The sequence below is a fragment of the Euleptes europaea genome, chromosome 12 (genome assembly GCF_029931775.1).
Source record: "Euleptes europaea isolate rEulEur1 chromosome 12, rEulEur1.hap1, whole genome shotgun sequence".
Classification (NCBI taxonomy): Eukaryota; Metazoa; Chordata; class Lepidosauria; order Squamata; family Sphaerodactylidae; genus Euleptes; species Euleptes europaea.
The window spans coordinates 19,787,950-19,811,847 of record NC_079323.1 but is presented as its reverse complement, the minus strand read 5'-3'; the positions used below and the strand labels follow the sequence as shown (position 1 = coordinate 19,811,847).

The 23,898-nt window shown below is 46.4% G+C and overlaps 1 protein-coding gene across 1 annotated transcript in view; it reads left to right on the top strand.

Annotated features, from left to right (window-relative positions):
• The window catches only part of ARHGAP20 (Rho GTPase activating protein 20), a 112,782-nt gene extending 94,589 nt beyond the window's left edge, over positions 1 to 18,193 (top strand). The window contains exons 9-15 of the mRNA XM_056858388.1: positions 1,290 to 1,478; positions 8,475 to 8,653; positions 12,495 to 12,656; positions 13,699 to 13,808; positions 14,208 to 14,397; positions 15,637 to 15,751; positions 16,461 to 18,193. Of these exons, the coding sequence (XP_056714366.1) occupies positions 1,290 to 1,478; positions 8,475 to 8,653; positions 12,495 to 12,656; positions 13,699 to 13,808; positions 14,208 to 14,397; positions 15,637 to 15,751; positions 16,461 to 18,193 (2,678 nt within the window). The remainder of the gene's footprint in view (positions 1 to 1,289; positions 1,479 to 8,474; positions 8,654 to 12,494; positions 12,657 to 13,698; positions 13,809 to 14,207; positions 14,398 to 15,636; positions 15,752 to 16,460) is intronic.
• Positions 18,194 to 23,898: the final 5,705 nt, after the last annotated feature.

Genomic DNA, 23,898 nt, shown 5'->3' with positions numbered 1-23,898 from the left:
GGCTGAGTCAACCTTGAGCCGGCTACCTGAAACCGACTTCCGTTGGGATCGAACTCAGGTCGTGAGCAGAGCTTTTGACTGCAGTACTGCAGCTTGCCACTCTGCGCCACGGGGCTCCGTGACTTTTAAAAGATGCCAAATAAAATATTAGAATGGATAAATATGCCAGGTACCTGGGGAAGAATTTTTTTGTTTTGTTTTGTTAGGTTTTTAAAGCAAAGGCATCCCTAGTGCAGGAGAGTAGCCCAAATCCACCATGGAAATGGAGACGGTAGAGGGTATGGAGAAGCCCTGCGGCAGGAAAATCTGTACTTGTTCTTAGAGGGGAGATAAAATCTGTCTTCACCCTAATTTGCATCTTCCAAAGTATTTATTTATTTACTTCATTTATAGTCCAACTGAAACCTCAAGGCCCACTGGAGATGTGCCATCATTCTTATCGGCATTGGCAAAGACAAGGCAACCTGTGAAAAATGGAGAGGTTTCATTTGAATTGCTGAGCTCACTTTCAGTGGCCGTTGCTAGAGGTTAACAGTGGTCCTGTAGCCCAGCCAGTTTCACTCATCATCACCTTCACCTGCTTCCACCCAGGCTCTAGGTTGGCTATCCAAGTCCTGGGGAGGGAGCTCAGCAAAGATGTGGTGTCATAAACCTGACCCTCTGAAGCTCCAAGGGAATGGGTTTATGCAGTCTGGAGATCAGTGGTAATGCTGGGATAACTTGAGGCTCCACCTGGAGATTGGCAACCCTACTGCTCCTCCATTTCTCCTGCAGACCTAAATGGCTGCGCCCTCGGCTCTGCTACTGGGCTGCTCCATTCCTTGGGGCTGTGCCCTGCTCCTCCCCGTCTCCCCCAAGGGGTAGGGTGCCCATGGCTGCGACGCCAACCTTTCTCTCTGAAACTGAAGGAAGGTAGCACAATTTTATAACAGTAGGCAGAATACCTTCAATATGCATGGACCACTGCAGATTTATGTTACTGGTCTGCTCCTCTTTGCTAAGAGTTTATATACTGCCATCAGATGAGGGAGAGGCTGAGGGAAAAGGTTAAATAAACTGAAACAGCGAGTTACGTTTTTAGGAAGAAAAGTTAAGAGAGGTTTATTGGAAGAAAAGGGGTGCAGGATACAACTGGAAGCTGACTGAGCAAGCGCAGGCTTGGTCAAGAGGGATGAATACATTCCTTCTGAGGTTTTCAGAGAACGAAGATCGTTGCGACATCCCTAGGAAGTGCTCTGGTGTTGCCCTGAGCACAGATGAAATCCTCTTCCTCTTTCTCTCCCGGGCAGGACACGAATATCCTTTTGGGATTAAAATGAGCCACATTCGAGACACTTTGCCTCAGGCTCAGGGATCAAAGGACTGTGCCTGCCCGCCGGACCTCCAGGGGGCTTTCCTGATCGAGCAGCTGCCCCGGGAGCTCCAGTGCCAGTTCATACTCAAGCCAAGCCGCCTGGCCTCGGGCCCTCAGCTGAACGGTGAGTCTCTCCCCTCACATAAACTTCCTTCCGAGAGCAACTGGCGGATTAACTCTGTGTTGAAACCAGCCAAGGGGCACAGGAGAGCCCACCAGAGAAGAGAGACTGAGTTCGACAGTTTACGTATGCGGGGGGCATAGGGAGAACATGGACGGGGGGCGTATAGGAATTATTTTCTTATTAGGACAAGGCTTAAGATACAAACATGCCTAAGCCGGCAAGGGAAATAGCTGCATTTTTCTATTATATAGTCTGTTACTCGTGAATCACTAGAGCTTTTGTTTGAACCCGCGGTACCAAGGCCCCCTTTTCCTGGTAGCAAGGGCGGAAGGCATGGGGCCCAGTTGTACACTAGTCCGTTGGTTTTCATAAAGTCTCAACTTGAGAGCCTGGCGTGAATGGCTCTTTGAAGACGAAAAGGAAAGGGGTGGGGGGAGCAAAGGCCAGAAGGTTAGGCTTGGCGTCTGAAACACAGCGGATTTCGAAGTGGCTGTCTTCAGGTAATTCTTCCCCTCTTGAGTTGTAAGGCAAGGAACACCATGTATGTCTCTCGTGTATACCTGAAGCTGCCTTTTGCTGAACCTGACCACTGGTTTTTCTCGTTTGGTATTGTCAACTCTGACCGAGAGCAGCCTTTCAGGGTCGGAGGCAGGTCTTTCCCAACATCTGCTGCTGGAGACCCTTTAATTAGAGATGCCAGGAATTGAAACCTTCTTCTTGCAAAGCAGGGGCTTTGCTGGTGATTCAGGGAATCATATGTCGCAAAGGCCCAGAGCTCAAAATGGGATGTCAGCCTTCAGCTTCGTTTTGAAGTAGTACAGCCCAACTATCCCAGTTGGCAGCCCCAATATCCCATTTTGGACTGAGCTCGTGGGCTTGGGAGCTAAGCCACAGCCAGCACTGGGATGGGAGACAACCAAGGAAGACTGGGGTTGCTATGCCGAGGAAGGCAGTAGCAAACCACCTCTGATCCTCTCTTGCCTTGAACATCTTGTGGTTGGGGGGGTCGCCATGAGTCAGGTGCAACTTGATGGTACATTCTTCTGCATTTCTAATAAGCATGGCTGAGCTGGGAGCATAGGGTCTCTTTCTACTCTTCCCCACAGTAGAGCCCATCCTCTCCTCCAGCCTTTCCTCCTTGCTTCATAGTTTGCTATTTCTAAAGCAGGGTAGGCAGACACCCTGTGAGGTAGGTGGGGCTGAGAGAGCTCTAAGAGCTGTGACTAGCCCAAGGTCACCCAGCTGGCTTCATGTGGAGGAGTGGGGAAACAAATCAAACCCGGTTCTCCAGATCAGAGTCCACCTCTCCAAACCACCACTCTTAACCACTACACCACACAGGCTGTCATCAGATTTCAGAAACTAAGCAGGGTCAGCCCTGGTTATCACTTGGATGGGAGACCACCAATGAAGCCCAGGGTTGCTACGCAGAGGCAGGCAGTAGCCAACCATCTCTGTTTGTCTCTTGCCTTGAAAACCCCACAAGGTTGCTGTTAGTCGGCTGCGACTTGACTGTACTTTCCATCACCACCTTCACTAACCCAAATTCTGTAATTCAGGAAGTGGAGTTATCCATGCCTCAGAACTTAGACCCATTTTTGAGCCCTGTATGTTTACTTGTGAAGATGGTTGCAGTCTCAGCATTCCAAATCTACTCTTTATATAAAACATACCATCTATCTCACCTTTTCCATGATCTCTAAGAAAACAATACCTGCCAAGTATTTGAAAAATATAGGTTGTCTTGCATTTTTCAGGTATGCCTTCTCAGAACAGTTATGTGACTACAGAACCTCCATGGTGCCACAATATGAAGCATTGTTTGTGGGCTTCCTAGAGGCACCTAGTTGGCCACTGTGTGAACAGACTGCTGGACTTGATGGGCCTTGGTCTGATCCAGTAGGGCCTTTCTTATGTTGCTCAGGATGTATTGCATACTTGCATTTTCAATATTTTCTTTGAAACCATGAGGACTAGATACTTTAGAATCTTAACTTTTAAAATTTTACCACAGTGAACTCTAGAGATTATCACTTGTGAGGAAATTTAAGATATAATAAAGAATTCTCAGCTTTCTCTTTGGAAACCACAGTAATTAAAATCTGTGGCGTATGCCCAGTGATGGTTCTGGGAACACTCAATACTGCAGCACTGCTAAAACTAAATGGATGTGGAATCATTCCCTCCTGCTGAGATACCCCAGGAGAGCAGTTCAGGCTTTCCCAGAATTCAGCATGATAGAGCTTTTGTTAAGATTTAGCATTCCAGAGGGTTCCAAAACAGGAACACTTTGCTGCGCAGACACTCTCTAGCTACACTTGTTTGGTCAAAGTCAACTAGCCAAGTTTCAACCTTGGCTACAAGAAAACACTCAAACCCCCTGATGTCAAAGACACCTTGTCTCTTAGAAGGCCGTTTTTCTACACATTGATAGACACTTAAATGTCCATAGTGTTTGTTTCTCAGCAAGACCTTTTGTATTGATGCTGCTACCATTTCATGCGGTATATTTTATTACCATGGACTGTCTGGCATCCAAGTATTTATGTAACCATCTGTTACAAGGCAACAGAGTGTAGTCAACTGCTCTTGCCAAACCTTCGTAACTTGCAGAAATACTCAAACATTATTTTTATTTTTTTAAAAGACTTTGGTAGAAAAGACTCCGAAATTGCTAAATTAGCAAACATTATATTTTCTTCTGAGTATTCAAGGTATTTCTTAATAGATTATGACATGAAGAGAAGAGAATGTGTTTTTTAGTATGACATATAGATGAATACGCTGTTTGATTGGGAGGATGATCCTATGCCTGTTTAGTCAGAAGGAAGTCCTGCTGAATTCAATAGAATACTGAAGTAAGAGTACATGGGGATATTTGCTGTAGTCCCAATCCAATGCCAAGAGCATGTTGGCCTACCCTTGTGTAATAGACAAAGGGTAGCCTGATTGCAAAGGATAGTAGTGTGCAAACTACAATGGCAATTTCCAGTGTGCTGGTGCCTAGGCTTGCCATTTGCTCACTGACAGCGGGCAAGCCCCCAGTCTCGATCCCCAACCCTTAATTATTTTAGGAGTAGGAGAAAAAAGCATCCATGGTGATGCTCTAGGATTTTTCCCTGTCTCTGTAAAGGCCATAGAGATTGGAAGGATTCCTAAAGTGTCACTTGGAAGTGTCATCACATCCTCTGTGACTCTCTAGGTATTTCCCCAGTTGCTTTGGTCTTTACCATAGACACTGGGAAATTCCTAGAGCATCACAAAGGATTATGATGTCACATCCCCTGAACTTCCACCCTCCCCACTTTTTGTTTGTTTGTTTTTTGCCGTCAAGTTGCAGCTTATCGTTACCTCGTAAGGTTTGCAAGGCAAGAGGCATTCAGAGGTAGTTTGCCATTGCCTGCCTCTGTCATTGTGACCCTGGTATTCCTTGGTCTCCCGTCCAAATACCAGCCAGGGCCCAACCTGCTTACCTTCCGAGATCTGACAAGGTCAGGCTATCCAGGTCAGGGCACACTTCCCAGGTTCCACCCCAAAAAATCTTCCATCATTTGCCAGCGCTGGGCTGGCGACCCTACTGGTATCTGCTGTCTGAATCTACTGCTGGCCATGCAGTCCCTTCTCAACCTTTACAGTGCATATGTGAATTTTGATCTTAAATGCTACATACAGCATGAGGGCTTTCAGCATTTAAAGAATTCTTAAAACCTATTTTTAGAGCAAGGGGGAGAGGACGTTGGGATGTTCATTACAAGGGCTGACACGGGCACTGACCAATAGTCGCTCACAATACTTGGCATCGGCGCTTTCTGCCAAGCATTTGCTGTCACAACCGATGTGCCGTCGTGCCGCTGTTTTCTCAGCAATGCAGAATCGTGAGTTGAGCACTGAGAAAATGCTCTTTCCTTGCAACCGAAGGGCTGTCCTGAGGAAGGGCAACTGAACAGTGTGGAATTATTTGAAAGCACTGCCCGCCTGATGAGCAAAGAATACAAGCACTGTAGAGTTAGGGCAGAACCCGTAGGGAAGTTCCCTGGCTCAAGCTGCATCAGGATCTGTGCAAGAGAACTGAGAGGTGAGTCAGCATCTCTCTTCTGCCCCCAAATAAGAAAGACATAGAGGGAAACCAGATTCATGCAGTCCTCATTACTATCATATTTTGTTTATCCCTCCCTTTTTCCAAGGAGCCCTACCCTCCATGAACATGTCTACTCCCCTCTTAAAGCCTTCCAGGTTGGCAGCTATCACCACATCCTGGGTGCAGGGAGTTCCACAATTTAACTATCCATTAACAAGATTGTCCCTGAAACTAGAGAGCTGAGGATTTCCAGGGAGGGTTTATAAAGGGGAGTCACTTGCTTCATCTGTCATTTAGGTGAAACGCCTGCAGTTCCCTCTGCTGGCCAGCGGCCGTGGTCACACAGAGCGTGCATCCAGCATACTGCTGGGGGGGAAATAGCAGTTCTCATTTAGGTCTGAGGGAAAACAATAAATGTATATATCTCCTGGTTCACAACAATAAATAAACAAATACACACATGAATTTGATCCTAACTTCCAAAGCACATTAAGCATAGTAGTAAGATATATACCAGACTTCTCTTTTCACGTAGCTGTGGTTTGTTTTCATTTGACATCCTGGAATGTTTTATGGAAAGAGTTTTCACCAGCCGTTAATAAGTTTTAAAACTGAGCACGTTTTGAGTCAGGCGCTGCTGACTTGTCTGCAAGCTTTTAACGAAGAGCTTCCCTCCCACTCCCAAGGTAAACGTGAGCGATGAGCACATGCTGGGCTGCAAAAGTGACTATTCAGCCTAAAAGCATGGTTAATATGCTCCTGCAAATTCATGGGTATGGAACGCAGAAGAATGATAATTTTTGGTTGGATGGTCCCATTCCCAATTTTAAAACTAGTCAGGGGCTTCTTAAAAAGCGCATGAGGGTACACGGCCTCCCAAATGCTCACGCAGGTATGCACAAACGTTCTCTGCCTCGTAGGCAAATTCATTCTCATTATTGCATGAAAAGCATAGAGGCTTGTGCATTCTTCTGTCTGTGCACATGAATTCACCCCTGTGCCCAGGCCCATATACACGCCTTGTCTTGTCTACATGTTCATAAGCATTGGGTTGCAGTCAGAGAAAGAACAGCATCTCTTTCCCATGTTCAGCTCCCCACAGCAGTTCTTTTTTGAACCATGAGAAAATTTATTCCCAGAGTTGCGGGACCCGCGTGGACTAACAGCCACCTGAGTCTGGAGGCTGCATTTAGAAGGGGAAATGGGACAGAACTGGTCCTTCCTGCCTCTTCTGTCAGTGGCGCTGCACAAACAGAAGCGGCAGAAACGGCCTCTCCATCCCATTTCACCTCCTCACTACGGCCTCCTGATGTGAGTGGCTCCACATGGATCCCACAGTCCTGGGAATAGGACTGCTTTGGGGAAAGGAAACGAGGGAAAGATCTTGTTAATGCCGACACCTTTTGCTCATGGGTGGGGGGAATCCAATCCAACAATGGCAGTGTGGTGTGGTGGTGGGAGCGGTGGACTAGGGTTTGGGAGACCCAGGTTCAAATCTCCACTCTGCCATCGGAGGTTGCTGGGTGGCTTCTGGCCAGTCATTCTCCCTCAGCCTAGCCTCCCTCACCAGGGAATTTACTGTCGAAGATAAAATGGAAGAAGGGAGAACAAACTTGTAAGCCGCTTTGGAGGTAAGGAGAAAAGCATGGTATAAATGAAGTGAGGTGAAAAAATAATTCATCTCCATGTGGCCTGTGCCCAAAGCATAAGTGAAAACAAGTGCTTACTACCAACCATCAGCAGATACCCTGAACACGACTGCACCGCACATAAGAGCCTGTAGCTGGTTGCTGTTCCAGTCTTTGCCTAGCTCTTACCAAAACTCATTATTGGTAGATAAAGCATATTATTCTCTTAGATCAACTGAGACAATCTTATCTCTAGCTTGAGTTTTGAGAAGAATCAAGTTTCTCAAGTTTCTCATTTGGGGCACTTATTGAAGAAGGCCCTAGATGCTTCTTTTCAGAGCTGGCCAGTGGCTGTCTTGACACTGTATTGGCCACATGGTGAACACCAGGTCGTGTTCTTATAATTGTTATTTATTTATTCACATTTGAATCTTGGCCTGTTTCCTCTGGGTTCAGGGTGGCATACATGGTGTTTTTATCTTTACAATAACACCCTGCATGGTAAGTTAGGCCAAGAGGAAGCGGTTGGATCCATGTTACCCATTGTATCTTCAAGGCAGATTTGAATTAGTGTCTTGTAGGTCTCTCTAACCACATGACAGTGGGATCAATAGTAAAGCAAATATTCAGCTTCCTCAGACTTGTGATCCATAAGGATTCTGAACGGGTTTTGACTTTTGCTAGTTCTTTGTCATCTGGAGGCAGGTGCTGGTAACCATGGAATGGAAACTTCGAGTGTATATGTGAAAATAAAACGAATCAGATTCCTAATACAGGAAGGATCTAGATGCAGAGAGAGTCAGCAGGCTGGGTTTTTCATAATCCCGTATGTACTGATAACAGGGTTTCTGTTGCTAAATTTAGTTCCTGGAAAGTTGTCTTAAGCCCAAACGTTCTCCTCTTAGGCACGTATCTTACGGAGGAGACACACGCAACTCCATGGCTGCCATTTATGTTCCTAAAACTTGCCTTCCCGTTTCCAGAACCATAACAGTCACTAGAATAAGCAAATAAGGGCTGTAATACGAATTCCTGTTCTTCTAATATATATATTCTACCCTTGATTGATAAAATGAAATCTAGCCAAGAATCCTCTGTATGCCGGTTTTTACTGAATGATTCTATTCCTGAAGTCACTTTAAAGGTGGCGGAGTTTCTGATGGAAGTTGTCAAAACTAGGACCAAAGTTTAAACTGTATTTAAACTGAAAATAAATGGACAGAGAATTTTGTGCACTGCTTATGTTTCTGGGTATGTGCCAATAATTTAAAAACCTCTTTGTTTCTTCAGAGTTGAGCCAAAAACCATTTAAAAGGAAAAGATCAATTATCAACTGGGCCTTCTGGAGGGGCACAGGCGCCCCACTGGACAATGCGCCGCCATCGCCAACGTCTCCTTCATCAGGGAAGCTCTTTGGCCTTTCACTCTCTGCTATCTGTGAGAACGAAAACCTGCCCAAGCCAGTCTTGGTGAGTTTCAAAGGGCTGAGAACCGAAAGCCTGGTCGACCGCTTTAACACAGGAAGAACGTTGAGAAAAGTTCTAGCATGTACCGTGAGAGGGAGAACCGTAAAGCTGTGGTTTTGGAAGGTTTGATCAATCCCTTCCATCGTTAGATGGCTCTTATAGGAATTAAGGTAGTTGCTCGGGGAAGGACTGTGTATCTCTGCAAGTTATGGAGGTGTAAGTAGTAATTTATCTGTTCCTCGTTATCTTAAATGGGTGTGGTATGAAAAGTTTATTGGACCATTTTTATATTGTTTTTTTCCCGTAAAAAGCCTGCTCAAGGCAGCTTATGGAAGGTGTGAGGAGCTTCCCCTGCTCCTACCTGCATGTCCACCCTTTTCTGTTCTGGCTAGGTCAGGCAGTCTTCCCAACTGACTGCATAATGGGAAAGGAGATGCCCGGGTCCCACCCCCTTTCCCTGGGCCCAGTCCAGCCCTGCCTATACCTCCCTCTGGAATAGATAAAGGAAGGTGGTCAGTTTCCTGCTCCCCAGGCTACCAGTCTTCCAGCTCCCTCCCCTTCTCCCTGTTGCTTAGGGCAGGAAGCCTCCCTTCCTTATCTCTCATCCTGGCTTGGCCTGGTGCATGCCGGAGGAATTGGCTTCCCCACCTCCCTTGCTGCTGCCACCAGGTTGGTTGGGGCCCTTGATGCTCTCGTTGCTGCCGCTGCTTCCCTGCCTGGTTGCTCCATGCTCCTTGCTGACTGTGGCTCGCTGGGTGGCTCATGCCCAGGACCGGGACCCAGACCGAAGGTAATAAGTAAATACTATATAAGCATAAAAATTAAATATAAAACCATTGGTGTCCTGTCCAAAATGTTACGGGGTTGATACTTAAGAGCGTTCCAGGGCCATAAATGGTTGCCAAGAAACTAGGAAGTTCTGCTCTAGGCACCTTTGCTACTGCTGAGGCAAAACACCCCTTTCAGCAGCAGAAGAGAAACCAGGATTGGGGTATGTGATAGCTTCCACCTGTGGTGGCCATGACCTGGAGCCCTGGTTGCCTGTTGCTAATCAGTAGAGCAGCAGGGAGAAATTAGGGGGGAGGGATAAGCATCATGCCAAGGCTTCAATCTCACTTCCAATACAAACCTGGAAATGACTTCAGCGCAGCGTTCTAGGATTCTCTATGGGAAAACTATAGAGTTTTAGAATCCTAGAGCATCGAACTGACACGATGACATCACTTCCAGGTCCATGCCAGAAGTGACATTGCAGCATTGGTGTGACGCCTATTATCATGTCCCCACCCTCTAAACTTCCTGCTGGCTGTTAGAGCTTGTTTGGCAGCTCTACTTTCACCCCAGATTCTATATATCTTGGTCAAACATATAAGAACATAAGAAAGGCCCTGCTGGATCAGACCAAGGCCCATCAAGTCCAGCAGTCTGTTCACACAGTGGCCAACTAGGTGCCTCTAGGAAGCCACTGACAAGACGAGTGCAGCAGCACCATCCTGCCTGTGTTCCACCGTACCCAAAATAGTAGGCATGCTCCTCTGATACTAGAGAGAATAGTATCTCAGTGCTTTGAAGTGGCTCCCCAAGGCCTTAATAGTTCAGTGAGTTGATAGTTCAATATTAGTTGATAATAGTCCACCTCTTCTTCCCGGGGTTGCTTGGCCTACACATACTGCAGAATGGGGAGATAGAGACTATACTGTTTAGGGTTGCCAACTCCCAAGCTGAGAAATTTGTAGAGATTTGGGGGTAGAGGCTGGGGACAGTGGAGTTTGGGGAGGGGAGGAGCCTCAGCGGGGTACAATGCCATAGAGTCCACCCTCTCTAAAGCAGCCATTTTCTCCAGGGAAACTGATCTCTGTAGTGTGGAGATCAGTTGTAATTCCAGGAGATCCCCAGGCCCCATCTGGCGGTTGGAGCTGGGGGTATATTTAGCCTGAAGAGGAGAACACAGAGAGGTGATATGATAACCATCTTCAAGTACTTGAAGGGCTGTCATATAGATGAGGGTGCCAAGTTGTTTTCTGTTGCCCCAGAAGGTCGAGCCAAAACCCAGCGGGTTGAAATTAAACAAAAAGAGTTTCTATTCCAAACAGAAGGAAGGCTTTTCTAACAGAGCGGTTCCTCAGTGGAACAGGCTTCCTCGAGAGGTGGTGAGCTTCCCTGGAGGGTTTTAAGCAGAGCCATGCTGAATCTATGACCTTAGGCAGATGATGAGAGGGAGGGCATCTTGGCCATCTTCTGGGCATGGAGTAGGGTCACTAGGGGTGTGGGGGGGAGGTAGTTGTGAATTTCCTGCATTGTGCAGGGGGTTGGACCAGATGACCCTGGTGGTCCCTTCCAACTCTATGATTCTATGATTCTCTGGCTGTCAACCCTAATATTTCAGACCAAATTTGGGAGATGTTTCTTTTGAATGCTCCTCCAGGTTTAAAAAAAAGTGGGGGGAGCAAACCCTGCAAATGGAAAACTGGCACATCAAGAACATGGTTTTGGCTCAGCCTTTTCCTGCTGTGCTGGTTTTCAGGGAGAGTTTGATGTGGCGTTCAAAAGTGTAAACCCCACCTGCAGTCTAAAGAGATCCAGCCGTTCCATTTTTGTGCATAGACCAAGGTCAAGATTGCGCCTTTAGCTAGCTTGCAAAAGCAGACAGGAATACAAACATCCTTTCCCCCTTCATCTCTTGAGTCGATACTGTGGGCCTGCCCTTGGAATAAAAATTATTTTGGACTCGGCTAAATGATCACTTTGCAGACTGAGAAAACCATGTGGTTTTTAATCCTGATAGATGCTGCAGTTTCTCTCGAACTTGGAAATGTGCTTTTCTCTCGCTTTCACGGTCATTTCAAAGGCATATTTGCTAAGGAAACGTACCTATGCTTTGAACGTAAGCAGAGCGGGACTTTGTGCTCCTCTTCCAGTAGATAAGCTGACGTGGTCTCAGTGGATTTTTGCTACGAAAGGCATGAAAGCAACAGTCACTGGAGATGCATCCTGGGGTTTGCCTGCCCGACAGCCTTAGATTTGGTGTATGCTGGCAGTGGAGGGGGGTGTTGTCTGTGCATGCCCGACTCCATGGGTACTGTGTAAATTAGCCTTTTTAGTGAGATGACAACTATGCCCATAATCAGCAAAGAGCCATACTGGAGGTCTTTGTGGGTATCTCACACACCATGTCATTTGCAGCAGTGTTATAGGAATGGGGTAGACTGCAGCCTGAGATTCATAAGAGGCACCCCCAGAGGGTAGTTCTGTTCAGAGAATGGGCTTCCCCTCTCTGTCTCTCCCCCCTTTTGCTGCTCAGTTTTGGTACAAGGGGGAGATTAAGAGGAGAAAGGAGGTCTCTGACAGTAGCCTGCTCTGTTTAAGATCAAGACAGCAAGACCCTCAAAATTGTGGACAAGATTGGGGAGAGTAAGTGAATGACAGACTGGTTGGGAGGAGAGACAAACTGTGACGCGGCTCAGGGGACAGCAGGGGAAGAAGGATGTGCGGGCTGGGCGGCAGGAATTTTCAGAAGGAAGAAGCTTTGGGAGCTCATGGTGTGGTAGTGCTGCTGAAAAGGGACATAGATGCGGTGATGGGGGTTTTAGGTCTCAGCCATAAGGAACAGTTATTCCCCAGAATCAGTGGTCCAGATCCCAGCATTATCAAACTGCATTTCCAGGGTTGTTGTATTTTTGTGCAACTTCTATAATTAAATCAGAATCTCTTTTCTGGGGAAGGCCAGCCTCTATGTCAGGGATAAGCTGACACACACACACACCCTGCTCCGACTCCGTTCCCAGCGTGGCCTCTGTCGGAAATGTCCGTCTCCAATCGGGGCTCTCTATGCTTTCTTTTTCAGGAAATGCTTTCTTTTCTCTATCAAGAGGGGCCTTTCACCCGAGGTATCTTCAGGCGTTCAGCAAATGCAAAATCCTGCAGGGAGCTGAAGGAGAAACTCGACTCAGGCGCTGAAGTGCACTTACTCTGCGAGTCCATATTTGTGACAGCTTCTGTGTTCAAGGTGGGCAGAGGTCTCCCATTTTGGGGCTCTCCTTCGCTCTGCCAGGGGGTTCCATCCAGGGGTTGCATTTTGCTGAGCGAAGCCAAACCATCAGCCTGCCTAGCCTGGTTCACAGCAGGACTTTAGTGAGGGAGAGCTCTGCCCTGCATCCGGAGAGCTGCCGGGGCTTTAACCAGGGGCCTTTTAAACGTAAGGCATGGCCTGTACTACAGACACGTTTCCGTGGTTCTGCCATCCCTCTGGAGAGCTGAATCCTCCACATTTCCTTTGTGCAAATCCCCCTTGGAAGTCACTGGAAAGAGCAGGTCTTCGTTCTGCAAATATGCCCTAAATATCCAGGCTCTCTATGGAATCATGTATTTAGCACTTTCTACAAGCAAAATGCATTACTTGCTGGGGTGCCAGTTAGGGTTTGTGGGAGAAGGGCAAGACTTAGACCAAGTTCCCAAGGCGTTCTCTTCTATATATTCAAGATTCAGTTGCTTAAAAGGCTTTTGACACCTTGAAGACTACCACACCAGCATAAGCCTTTGTGAGCCAAAGCACTCTTTATCAAAGGCTGTGAAAGCTTATACTGCAGGAAGCATGAACCACTTTGCAGAGACCATGAAGTAGGCTGCTCAAAGGTCGTAAGAACCTTGGCTACCAACATTCACAGCTAACGAACAGAGACTGAACAGAGATTTACTTGTTTGCCACCTTTGTTTCCTGCCCTTCTTTCTGGGAGCTCAGGAGGACTTGGTTTATGGCTAAGTGGGGATTTGAACTCAGATCTTCCTGGTCCACGCTGACTGATAGCAGATTGTGGTCCCCCCTCAGTATCAAACTGTTTAGTCCCTGTTTCATTCATGGGGAACTGAAAATTGCTTCTAAGATTCGTCCATACAGGCAGAAAAGTTTGAGATAAGACAATGTTGGGCTGGTGGACAGTCTATATGAGCTTTAAAGACACAAATGTTCAGACCTGGGTGTCCCTGTATTGCCCCTTCCCTCCCCCCGGACAACCAATCGCTCATGTTTTTGTTCTTTCTCTCTCAATAAGGATTTTCTTCGTAATATCCCAGGCAGCGTTTTCTCATCCCAGCTCTGTGAGCAGTGGGTCTCCTTAATGGATGAAGGGAACTGTGAAGAGAAGATAAAAACAATCTGCAGGTAGAATTTATTTGTGTAATTCCTTCTGTGGTTTCCAAAAACAAATACGCAGAAAGATGAGAACTGTGAAATTTTGGTCTTGCAAGCCCTGTTTCCAACAAGCTCATGAACTTCGATTGGTGTATTTTGATTGCGTACCTAGTTATGCACTCCATTTGGGTCTCTTTGTCATAATCTGTTCATTATATGTTTTTTTAAAGTGAATTTAGACTGCTGATCCCCGTGTTTTTTTTAACAAAGAACATGGGAATATTTATTTGGAAACTTCCTTTTACCATGAAATGGGGCCTACATTGTCCCAAGCAAAGGGCTCAGCTGCATGGGGGGTGGGGAATCTTGGGGCTAATTTTGTGCAAACTCAACCTTGTGTTTTAAAGATTTACATTTGTATGCTTCTAGGCTAATGGAACAGCTCCCCAGGGCCAATGTGGTTTTGTTGCGTTACCTCTTTGGAGTGTTGCACAGCATAGAGAAACAGTCTGAAGACAACCAGATGACTGCGTTTAACTTAGCAGTGTGTATCGCACCCAGCTTGCTCTGGCCTCCAGCTCCCGTAAGCCCTGGGACAGAGGGCGAATTTACAAAGAAGGTTGGTTCAGCAATGGTCAAGCCCTCTTTCTCAGCTTCAAAACATCTCTAAGTGAAGAGATGTCCTTGGGCAAAATTGTGCACACACCCCTTCACATCTTTGCACACTTTTCCACAAATTGGTCTTGTTTCCTGATCAAGAAGCTGGTGGGAGTCCTTTGCTAGAAAGATGGGAAAGGGTTGTAAGAGTGGGTGGTGTAGAGTTTCTAGCAGGGGCCAGACCTTGAGTATCAGCTTCTCCTTTCTATCACACGTGCGCATGCTCTGCGTTCAGATCTCATCCCAAATCTTATGGGTTCAGAGGCAGGATGCTAAGATGGATTTGGCCATTAGTTTCTCAGAGGCCCGTTCATACATTCAGCTAGATTAAGAGGCAAAACACTTCCTGGGCTGCACCAAGTGTGCGGTTGCATGTCTGAATACTCTCCCACAGAACGACCTCCTTGCAACAAGAAAGCTCAATTGATTGGTGACAAGGATTCAATTTACCCTTCCCTCTGACATGCTGCGTCGAGGAATTTTATTTTTAGAGGATATCCAAGTGTGACCTACCCACCCCACCTGTACAGCCTGAAGGATATATTCCCCTCCCCATCCCGTTTACCGCTTGATTCTGGTAATAAACTGACCTTAGGCCTGTGGTAGAACCTGTGGTTTGTTCTGAAACACTTAAATTTTTTTACACTGTTGATTTAAAAGTGATCTCAGGCAAGATTTTTGTTTAGATTCTGTGGAATCAAGAGCAACAATCGGCTGCCAAAATATCAGCCATTCCTCCTGCTTCTCCTCTTTTCCTGAGCTGGCCTGTAACTCTGGCAGGGACAGACTTCAGTCCTGTCTTGGGAAGCAGCCGAGAACAGACAGGTTGCACTAGGAGGATTTGTGTGGGAGGAAAAGAACTGGCACTGAGCTGGGATCGTGCGCAGCTGACAGGAGGCAGGCAAGAGGAAGGCGTTGTGGAAAGAGCCTGCTCCATGCCAAGGAAACAGCAGGGACTAGAAGGGGAGGCCCATTCTGTATAAGAAGTGCATTATGTTACTATATTAACTCATATTATCCTTCATGTATAAGGCACTTACCTAACTGCACAGAGCCTCACAATTAAAAACGAGATGCTGTTTAAATCCAGGGGAAATGGGGGAGGAGAGAGGGGCCACCTCCACCTTGGAACGAAGGACACGGTGACAAATCTATAATTTCATACATTTTTTGGTTAATGTTTTGTTGATGTCGGTTGCAGGTTTCTGTCCTTGTCCAGTTTCTGATTGAAAACTGCTGCAGGATTTTTGGAGAGGAAATCACTTCCATCTTCAGGGATATAATGCCCAAAAATGACAACAGAGAAGATGGTTCAGGTAAAATAAAAGGGGAGGGGGTGGATCTTGGCTTCAGGTTCCAGGGGGCTGTTTTGGTGCCGTGTCCGCGGTGACCGTAAAATATGTTCAGGGTCACAGTATCGTACAGCAAAGTGGATGTAAGGTGAGTAGGTCCATCAGTGGCTGTTAGCCACAAAGGCTTAATGGAACCCCCATGTTCAGAGGCAATAGCCCTGTGGATGCCAGTGCTGGGGGTGTGGGGCAACCCCAGGAGGAGGCGTTGGCCCCCTCTCCCTACTTTGTAGGCCTTCCAGGGGCAACTGGTTGGCCATTGTGTGAAACAGAATGCTGGAGTAGAGGGACCACTGGGCCCCTTCTGGTCCAGCAGCTTGAACGTTCTTATTAATATAGGCAACCAGCTGACCATATGGGGAAGTTTTTTCACTGCAGAAGTACCGCAGTACGGATGACCTTGGCTGGTTTTCTCATGTTCTGTGGTTGCTGATGCTCCTCCCCTAGTTCCTGAGTAATTTTGTTTCTATAAGCGAAGACATTCGTTGTCCCTGACCCTTTGCCCATGGCTGCAGTGTTTTGGCATTTCTCCCTAGTTCTTTATCTCTTGAGCACTGTTTATTGGTAAACAGCATAACTTAAACATTGGTTGTTGTTTTTTAATATGGCGAATGCTGCTTTTCGTTGAACAGACAACACCTCATGATGCGCTAACACCTATTTCACATTCTTACAGATCTCTCCTCTTTTCATCTGAACGACTCCTCTTATGACAGTTTGGAAAACGAGCTGAATGACTGCGCGGACTCCGCATTTAACAACCTGATCAAAAAACGAGGTCAAGAGAACAGGAGCAGAGACTCTGTTTTGACCCTGAGCGACTGTGATTTGGACCCAGTGGAAACAGAAGACCCCCAGATGAAATTGCCGGCCAAGTCACAGCCAGTGTCCATTTCTGCTGGCTTCCGTCACAAATCTCCGTCACGGGAGCATTCAGAGAATGAGTCTTTGTGTTCCGTCATGTCGGGATACTCATCTACAGCCCTTTCAGATGTCCTCAAAAGTTCAAGAAGACACAGACGCTGCTCCGAACCCACTATCGGCCTTCTAGCCTCCAAGTTTACGCCCGTCAGTGGGTTCCATGAAAGCGCCGTCCGTAAAGCCAGCTGCGATGCCGTTCTGTCCCATACAGACGAAGACTGTCTTACACAGCTTCGCTCGCTGCAAGTGGAAGGCCAGAAGCTTATCAATCAGAGTCTGGTTATGGGGATAGACATGGGCAAGAATGTTCCAGAAAGCCACAGCGGTGAAAAGAAAGACACCTCCAATCGCCTTCTGCCACCACCTCCACTTAGGCTGAATATTAGTTCCAGAACCAGCTGTTCTAGTCTATCATCTCCTGGTACTTCCCCCTCTGGGTCTTCAATGAGTTCTTTAGACAGTGCTTTTTCACAGTTTTCAGACTACTCAGTGTTTACCCCAACCGAGACCTCCTCTCCTTTGGACTGCAGTTTTCATCCTCCAAGGAAATATGGAGAACTTTCCCCAGATTTTAATCCTTTCTCAGGTATCCAGCTTGGGCCAGGGGCTGCCTCTTTTCCAAATCAAACTACTAGCAGTCATAGCGGCAGCCTGGTAGGCGTTAAGAAAGAGAGCCTGGAGTGGCCACCTCATAAAAGCCCCGTCACCCTCCATCCCAGCACATGGCTAAAAAGTGGGGCTTCCACCATGAAAAACTGGACTCTTCAGAAAAGGGAGAGGGCCTCCAAGCAAGAAGAGAAAAAGAAGAGCTCTACTAAAATAACCGTGGAGACGGAAATGTGTCCTTCAGATGCGTCTGAGACTAATTTATATCAAGGGCAGTGCCAAGGAATGGAAAATCGTGTTGCGAGCGCAGGTGTTAACACTGCGTCACTGAACCAGGAGAGCAGCTCTTCTCAGGGAGCTGGGCTACTCAGCGGTCTTCCCTTTTGTCTAGGGGAAGTCAAGGATAAGAGGTTGAAGGCCTTGGAGCTTTTGGCTGAACTGAGCAAAGAAGAGGAAGAGGAGGAAAGTTCTTCAGTTTTCCCTTCTCATAAAAGACCACCTTCCAGTACAAACCCAAGTGCCAAACATAAACTGGAGCCAGATGCTGCGCTCAGCAGTGAGTGTCTACATGTGACCAAGGAAAATGTCAATGAATCTGCGATTTCCTCAGAGGTCGAAGCAGGGGATTCCAGGAATGGTAAATTTTTATCACATGTGGAGTCCAAATTTGCTGATGTGGACTCCGAAAGAGAATTCTGTGCCTCATCGGAACTCACAAAACCCGAGGGGAAACTCTTGTTTCGATCTAATTCTGATACTTGTTTCCCAAAATCGGAAGGTGGGATTGAGCCTGGCAAAACAGGGTGGATGAAAAAGCTGTGTGTTGATCCCAGATTTGAGGAGATTGACCAAACGTTTTTCACTGAGGAATCCTACGTTTGAGAAACAGCCTGTGTCAAAAGAATTGCATTTCAGCTTAATTTTTTTTTAATTGTTTTTGTTTGGTGTGACTATCCCAGGAGGATATATTCTCATCAGGGACGTTAACGGAACTCATGCTGTTTGAGGAATTGTCAGAATGACTTTTCCTGGAGACATTTTGGATTCAAAGACGTTTACTAGTCTCTGGGAAGGCCACCTCAGACCTTTAAGAGGGCACTCTCCGCTCCACAGCTGGAGTGCGCTTCGCTATTCAATCACTCCTGTATGTTTTAAACATTATAAATCTATGTTTTGTGTCCTTTGGTGATTTGGATGTAGTGTGTGAGGTCAGGCTGAGCTCCATAGCTATGGTATTATAGTGCCGTTTTGAAGCTGATGGTCCCTTATATTGTCCTCCAAGGGAAAAGGTTTAATGTCTTTCTGTGTTTTATGAGGCAACCGCTTAATAGTACCAGTCGTTTTTCCTCTTGCAGCAGAAAGAAAATTTTAAATGAAGCATAAATCCGGAACCTTCTATAACTTACAACGCCAAGTTTTTTTGTGTGTGTGTCATTTACTGTGCACCATTTGGATGTTACATTTTGGTTTCCAATTGTGAACAGTTTCTCAATGATAATGCTGTCAGACAGCATTGTGTATTATTGTTGTTGTTGTTGTTGTTGTTATCGTCCTTCTTGCAAGCTGAACTTATGTAATTTTTATTACATACCATTGAAATAATCTTTATTATAATATATTGAAAGTAATGCATTATCTTAAAAAATGCTTTGAGATTGTATAATATATCTTGATAAAATTTTTGCTATTGTATATGTTCCCAAATAAATGTGTATTTTTGTACTTGCGGAACATGCTGCTAACTTTTTGGGTGGTGAAGGGTGTTGGTGGTGTTGTGTATGCATTTCGTGGTGTATTTGAAATAAACATTCTGCTGTAAAGCTGATGGGATGAGAACTCTTGGGAAAAGAGCGTTCTTCTTCATGGTCTCACTGGGACGTCAAATGAAGAACCATCTTCAAGTACTTGAAAGGCTGTCATATAGAGGATGGTGCCGAGTTGTTTTCTGTTGCCACAGAAGGTCGGACCAGAACGGGTTGAAATTAAATTAAATCAAAAGAGTTTCCGTCTAGACATTAGGAAGAATTTTCTAACAGTCAGAGCGGTTCCTCAGTGGAACAGGCTTCCTCGGGAGGTGGTAAGTGCTCCTTCCCTGGAGGGTTTTAAGCGGAGGCTAGATGGCCATCTGTCAGCAATGCTGATGCTATGAACTTAGGCAGTTCATGAGAGGGAGGGAGTCTTGGTCATCTTCTGGGCGTGGAGTAGGGGTCACTGGGGGTGTGGGGGGAGAGGTAGTTGTGAATTTCCTGCATTGTGCAGGGGGTTGGGCTAGATGACCCTGGTGGTCCCAACTCTATGATTCTATGTAATTTCCGTGTGTTGAGGTGGGGTCCAGGCTCCCAGAACAACCAAGGCCACCCCTGTAATGCCCGAGAATGTGTGGGAGCAGCCAGGAAAGGGAATTTGGCAGCAGCAGAGCAGCCAATTAGAAACTGGTGCAGAGATGGTTTACAACCAGGAGGGGGCTGTCCAGATGGTTCTTGCATACCTGAGTTGGCAATAGGCTTCTTCCTGTGTTGAGGAGACATGGATGTCCCTCTCCTTCAGAGGCAGATAATTCCTTCTGTCAGCCCAACACCTTCCTTACACAGTTCTGCCCCTTCCAAAGAGAAAAAAAGCAAAGAGGGTAGTTTCAGTGTAGTGAAAGGTGGTGCAATACAGCTTCAGGGGGGGCAGCTACAGCAGTAGAACAAAATTTGTGTCCGATAGCACCTAAAACACCCAATGACATTTTCCAAGGTATAAGCTTTTGTGAGTCAAAGCTTGTGGTATTACTCACCTTGGTATCTGACAAACTGATCTTTGGCTCAAGAAAGCTTGTGTGTGTCATGTGATATCCATCCGCTTCTGACTTATGTTGACCCTATGAATGAATAACCTCCAAAACATCCTGTCATTGACAGCCCTGGCTCAAGTCATAAGAACATAAGAAGGGCCATGCTGAATCAGACCAAGGCCCATCAAGTCCAGCAGTCTGTTCACACAGTGGCCAACCAGATGCCTCTAGGAAGCCCACAAACAAGATGACTGCAGCAGCATTGTCCTGCCTGTGTTCCACAGCACCTAATATAGTCGGCATGCTTCTCTGATCCTGGAGAGAATAGAACAGGATAAGATGCTCCAGGTCCTGCAGACTGAAGGCTGTGGCTTCCTTCATTGAGTCAATCCATCTCATGTTGGGACTTCCTCTTTTCCTACTGCCTTCAACTTTTCATGAAAGCTTCTACCCTAAACATTTGTGTTGGTCTTTAAGATGCAACTGGACTCCAGTTTTGTTCCAATGTAGCTAAAGTGTCAGACTAGAAACTAGGAGTCACAGGTTCAAATGCTGTCATTGCCACAGAGGCTCACCTTGGGCCAGTCACTGTCTCTCATCCTAACCTACTGCATACCTTACAGGGTTGTGAGGATAACGTGGGGACAGGAGACATGTGTTTACCACTGTGGTGACCACCTTGGAGTAGGTGAGACAAAACTGTGCTGGATAAAAGGATTTAATGAATGATTTCAGGCGTTCAAGGGCAACGCTCAGTTCTTGAGTGATGTCAGCTGCGTGGTGGAGGGGAAGTAGAGCTGTATTGCTCCTCTATAACATAAAGCTCAGGTATGAATGAATGAATGAATAGGAAAGCTCAGTCTAACTTCACAGCAGCAACCACGAGGTTCCTCCCCATTCCTTTTGGAAGATCTCCTCCCCGCTTCTTTCTGTTCTCTTTTCATTGTCTATCCTATAGCTTACTTAAGACTGCTTTGGCCAGCATTTCCAGCATTTGGCCAGCATTTCCTGAGAGACAGAACGACTGCAGCGAAAACACCCACCTTCCAAACCCAAAAGGCTTTTTCGCAAAAAGAAGACAAAGATCCGAGCTGGAGGCAGCAAGACTGATGCTGTGTTTGTTTTATTGCACTTCCTTGCAAATGTGAGGAACACGTTTCTAAAATTTGATCTGTCAAAGAAAAGAGACAAAAAAGCTGAGATTCTCAACATTATATCAAGAGTTCCTGAGCCAAGGGGAGGGAAAAGCACTGCTTTGTGGGCTCACTACAACCCACATGCCATATGTTTTCCCTCATTGTTTATGTGATCATATGGAAGAACACACAAAGAACTATTATTTATCCTGCCTCATACGAATACCCCTGGGGTGGTGTCAAAAAAGAAATGATTGAGAGGGCGGAAAATAGTAGAAATGAAGTAACTTCTCATTTTAAGAGCGTATCTCCTGTGAGATGAGGTTACAGTTAATCTCATTCTGTGTTTTAAGAGCGGCATTCTTTAATTTTGAGAAAAAGCAACCTTTAGAAAGCTTTAGAAAGCATAACAGTTTGGTTCACGCGTGTGGCAGCAAAGCTGTGGTTTTGCATCCATGGGTAGGTACCCTGTGGGTCGCTGCAGGCAATCCTGCATCTCTGACAGAAGTTACACTTTTTGAGGCTTGAGGCCTTTACTCATAACATGCTCCAGGTTCTGAGCCCCTACAGTTATTTTAAAATCAGAAGAATAGGCACATTGTGCCGCAGAGACATTTTTAGCTAGATATTTAAACAATATGTGACAGTGGGGATCAAGTGGAGGGAAACATTTTTTTATATTGAAAACACTTCTCTTAGAGAAGGTCACCGAGTGACTAAGGTTGGAACTGTTTAATGCAGCTCCTGCCGGCCGCAGCACCCGCCTACTTGCCCCTAGGAACAGCTGACATTTGCAGTCAGGCCTTCAAAAGATCTCACTGGGATGAGACCGAGGGCAGTCTTTGTATCGAGAAAAGTCGGCGCTCAGCAGACAATTCAAATTAACAACTTAAATGCATTTGCCAAGTCTAATAGGCCTCACGCAGCAGAAAGACCCCACGAGGAACCTGAGAAAGATGCAGAGCTTCCATCTGTGGATTAATTAGTTTGTCTGTCCCCTGTGACAGCAATATGGCAGGGTTATTGGCCAAGGGAAGCCATTTACGTCTGGCTGTAAGGACCCTTTGCTTTGTACCTTGCAAGGGAAATACTATAGTCGGTGGCTAAAGGTACAAGCCTAGAAGTCCTCAGTCAGGAACTCACCAGGTGGCCTAAGTGGAAAACGGGGTTGCAATTGCCTATAACTGTTGTTCATCTATGTATCTTTTGTGCAGACACAAATGGAGACTGTACACAAGCAGGCTGGCTGATGATAGACGTTTCCCGAGGTAGGGTTGCCAACCTCCAGGTAGTATCAGGAGATCTGCTATTACAACTAATTTCCAGCCGGTAGAGATCAGTTCACCAGGCGAAAATGGCTGTCTTTGGCAATTGGATTCTATGGCATTGAAGTCCCTCCCCTCCCCAAATCTGGCCCTCCTCTGGCTCTGCCCCAAAGACCTCCCACCGATTGTGAAGGCAGACCAGGCAACCCTAACCCGAGGGGGTGCCCCTCCCCCTTCAGACTGAAAGCGATGGGTCTTTTCCTGCCTAAACCGTCGTGTACTCTGAGGACGCGGCACCCCTTTCCCTAAGTTCCTGCTCATCCGCTGCAACCTAGCCACTCAAAACCAAAGAGAGCTCATGGGGGGACAGGAGTGGGGGTGACACTCTCCCTGGAGCAATGACTGGAGAACAGCTCTATCAGCCTCTGCATTTTTTTTCTTGCCAGCAGGTCCTGGGCGTCGTGCCTCACAAAAGTGTCTCCGGAAGACCAGGCTGCTGCCTTGCAGATGTCCAGCAAAGGCACTTTGTGATTAAAATCTGCAGAGGAACTCTGTGCTCTGGCGGGATGAGCGTGTCTGTCGAGAGGGCAAGGCAAACAAGCATTCATCCGCCCCGTTGCCCCCTTCAAGGAAGTGATGGGAGGGGCAGGTTTTGGCTGTCAGTGGCTGGAACAGCGAGCCAGTCTCCATTCATCCTTGGGGCTGATTCTCTGCCCAAATTCTTCTCTGTAAATATCCCAGTATATTAAAGTTATGAGGGAAATGTAGGATTGGGAAGCCTGTTTCCTTCATAACCGGCGGTCCCACTGTTAGGCAATCCCCTATCCCAAAAATCCCATTTCTCCAAACTGCATCACGGGAATAATAATCCTCTCGCATTCCAATGTTCCAGCTAATGCGAACAAAGGCTCTGGCATAACTGAAGATCACTAGGGGCTTATTTTGAATTGTATAAAAATGTTACATTATTAATATTTAATACACCCAAATACCTTTACACATACTAAGCTCTTAAATCTTCACTGTTCGGTATGGATTAACCCTACCCCACCCCATCCCATGTTGTTAGGTTCCTTTACCACAACATTTCTGGCTGCAGGGCTGAAATTCCTCTCTTTTTGCAGATATCCCTTGATACATCCTGTCATATTCTCTCTTTTTCTACCCCATCCCATTCTTCTCTGCTTTCTTCAGCTTTCTTCACTTTTGTGTCTAGAAACCACAGAATGCAAAACTAAGCATTTCTCTCAAAAGGAACTTGGCTGAGCCAAGACTCCATACACAGCTGAGCTTTGACCCTTCGGTCGCTGCTCTGGTAAATGCCTATGCAATAGGGGGCGAGGGTTTCAAATATGGATGAGTCTCCTATTTCCCTGCCCCACCCTCATTCTGTTCCTGTAGCTTATGAGA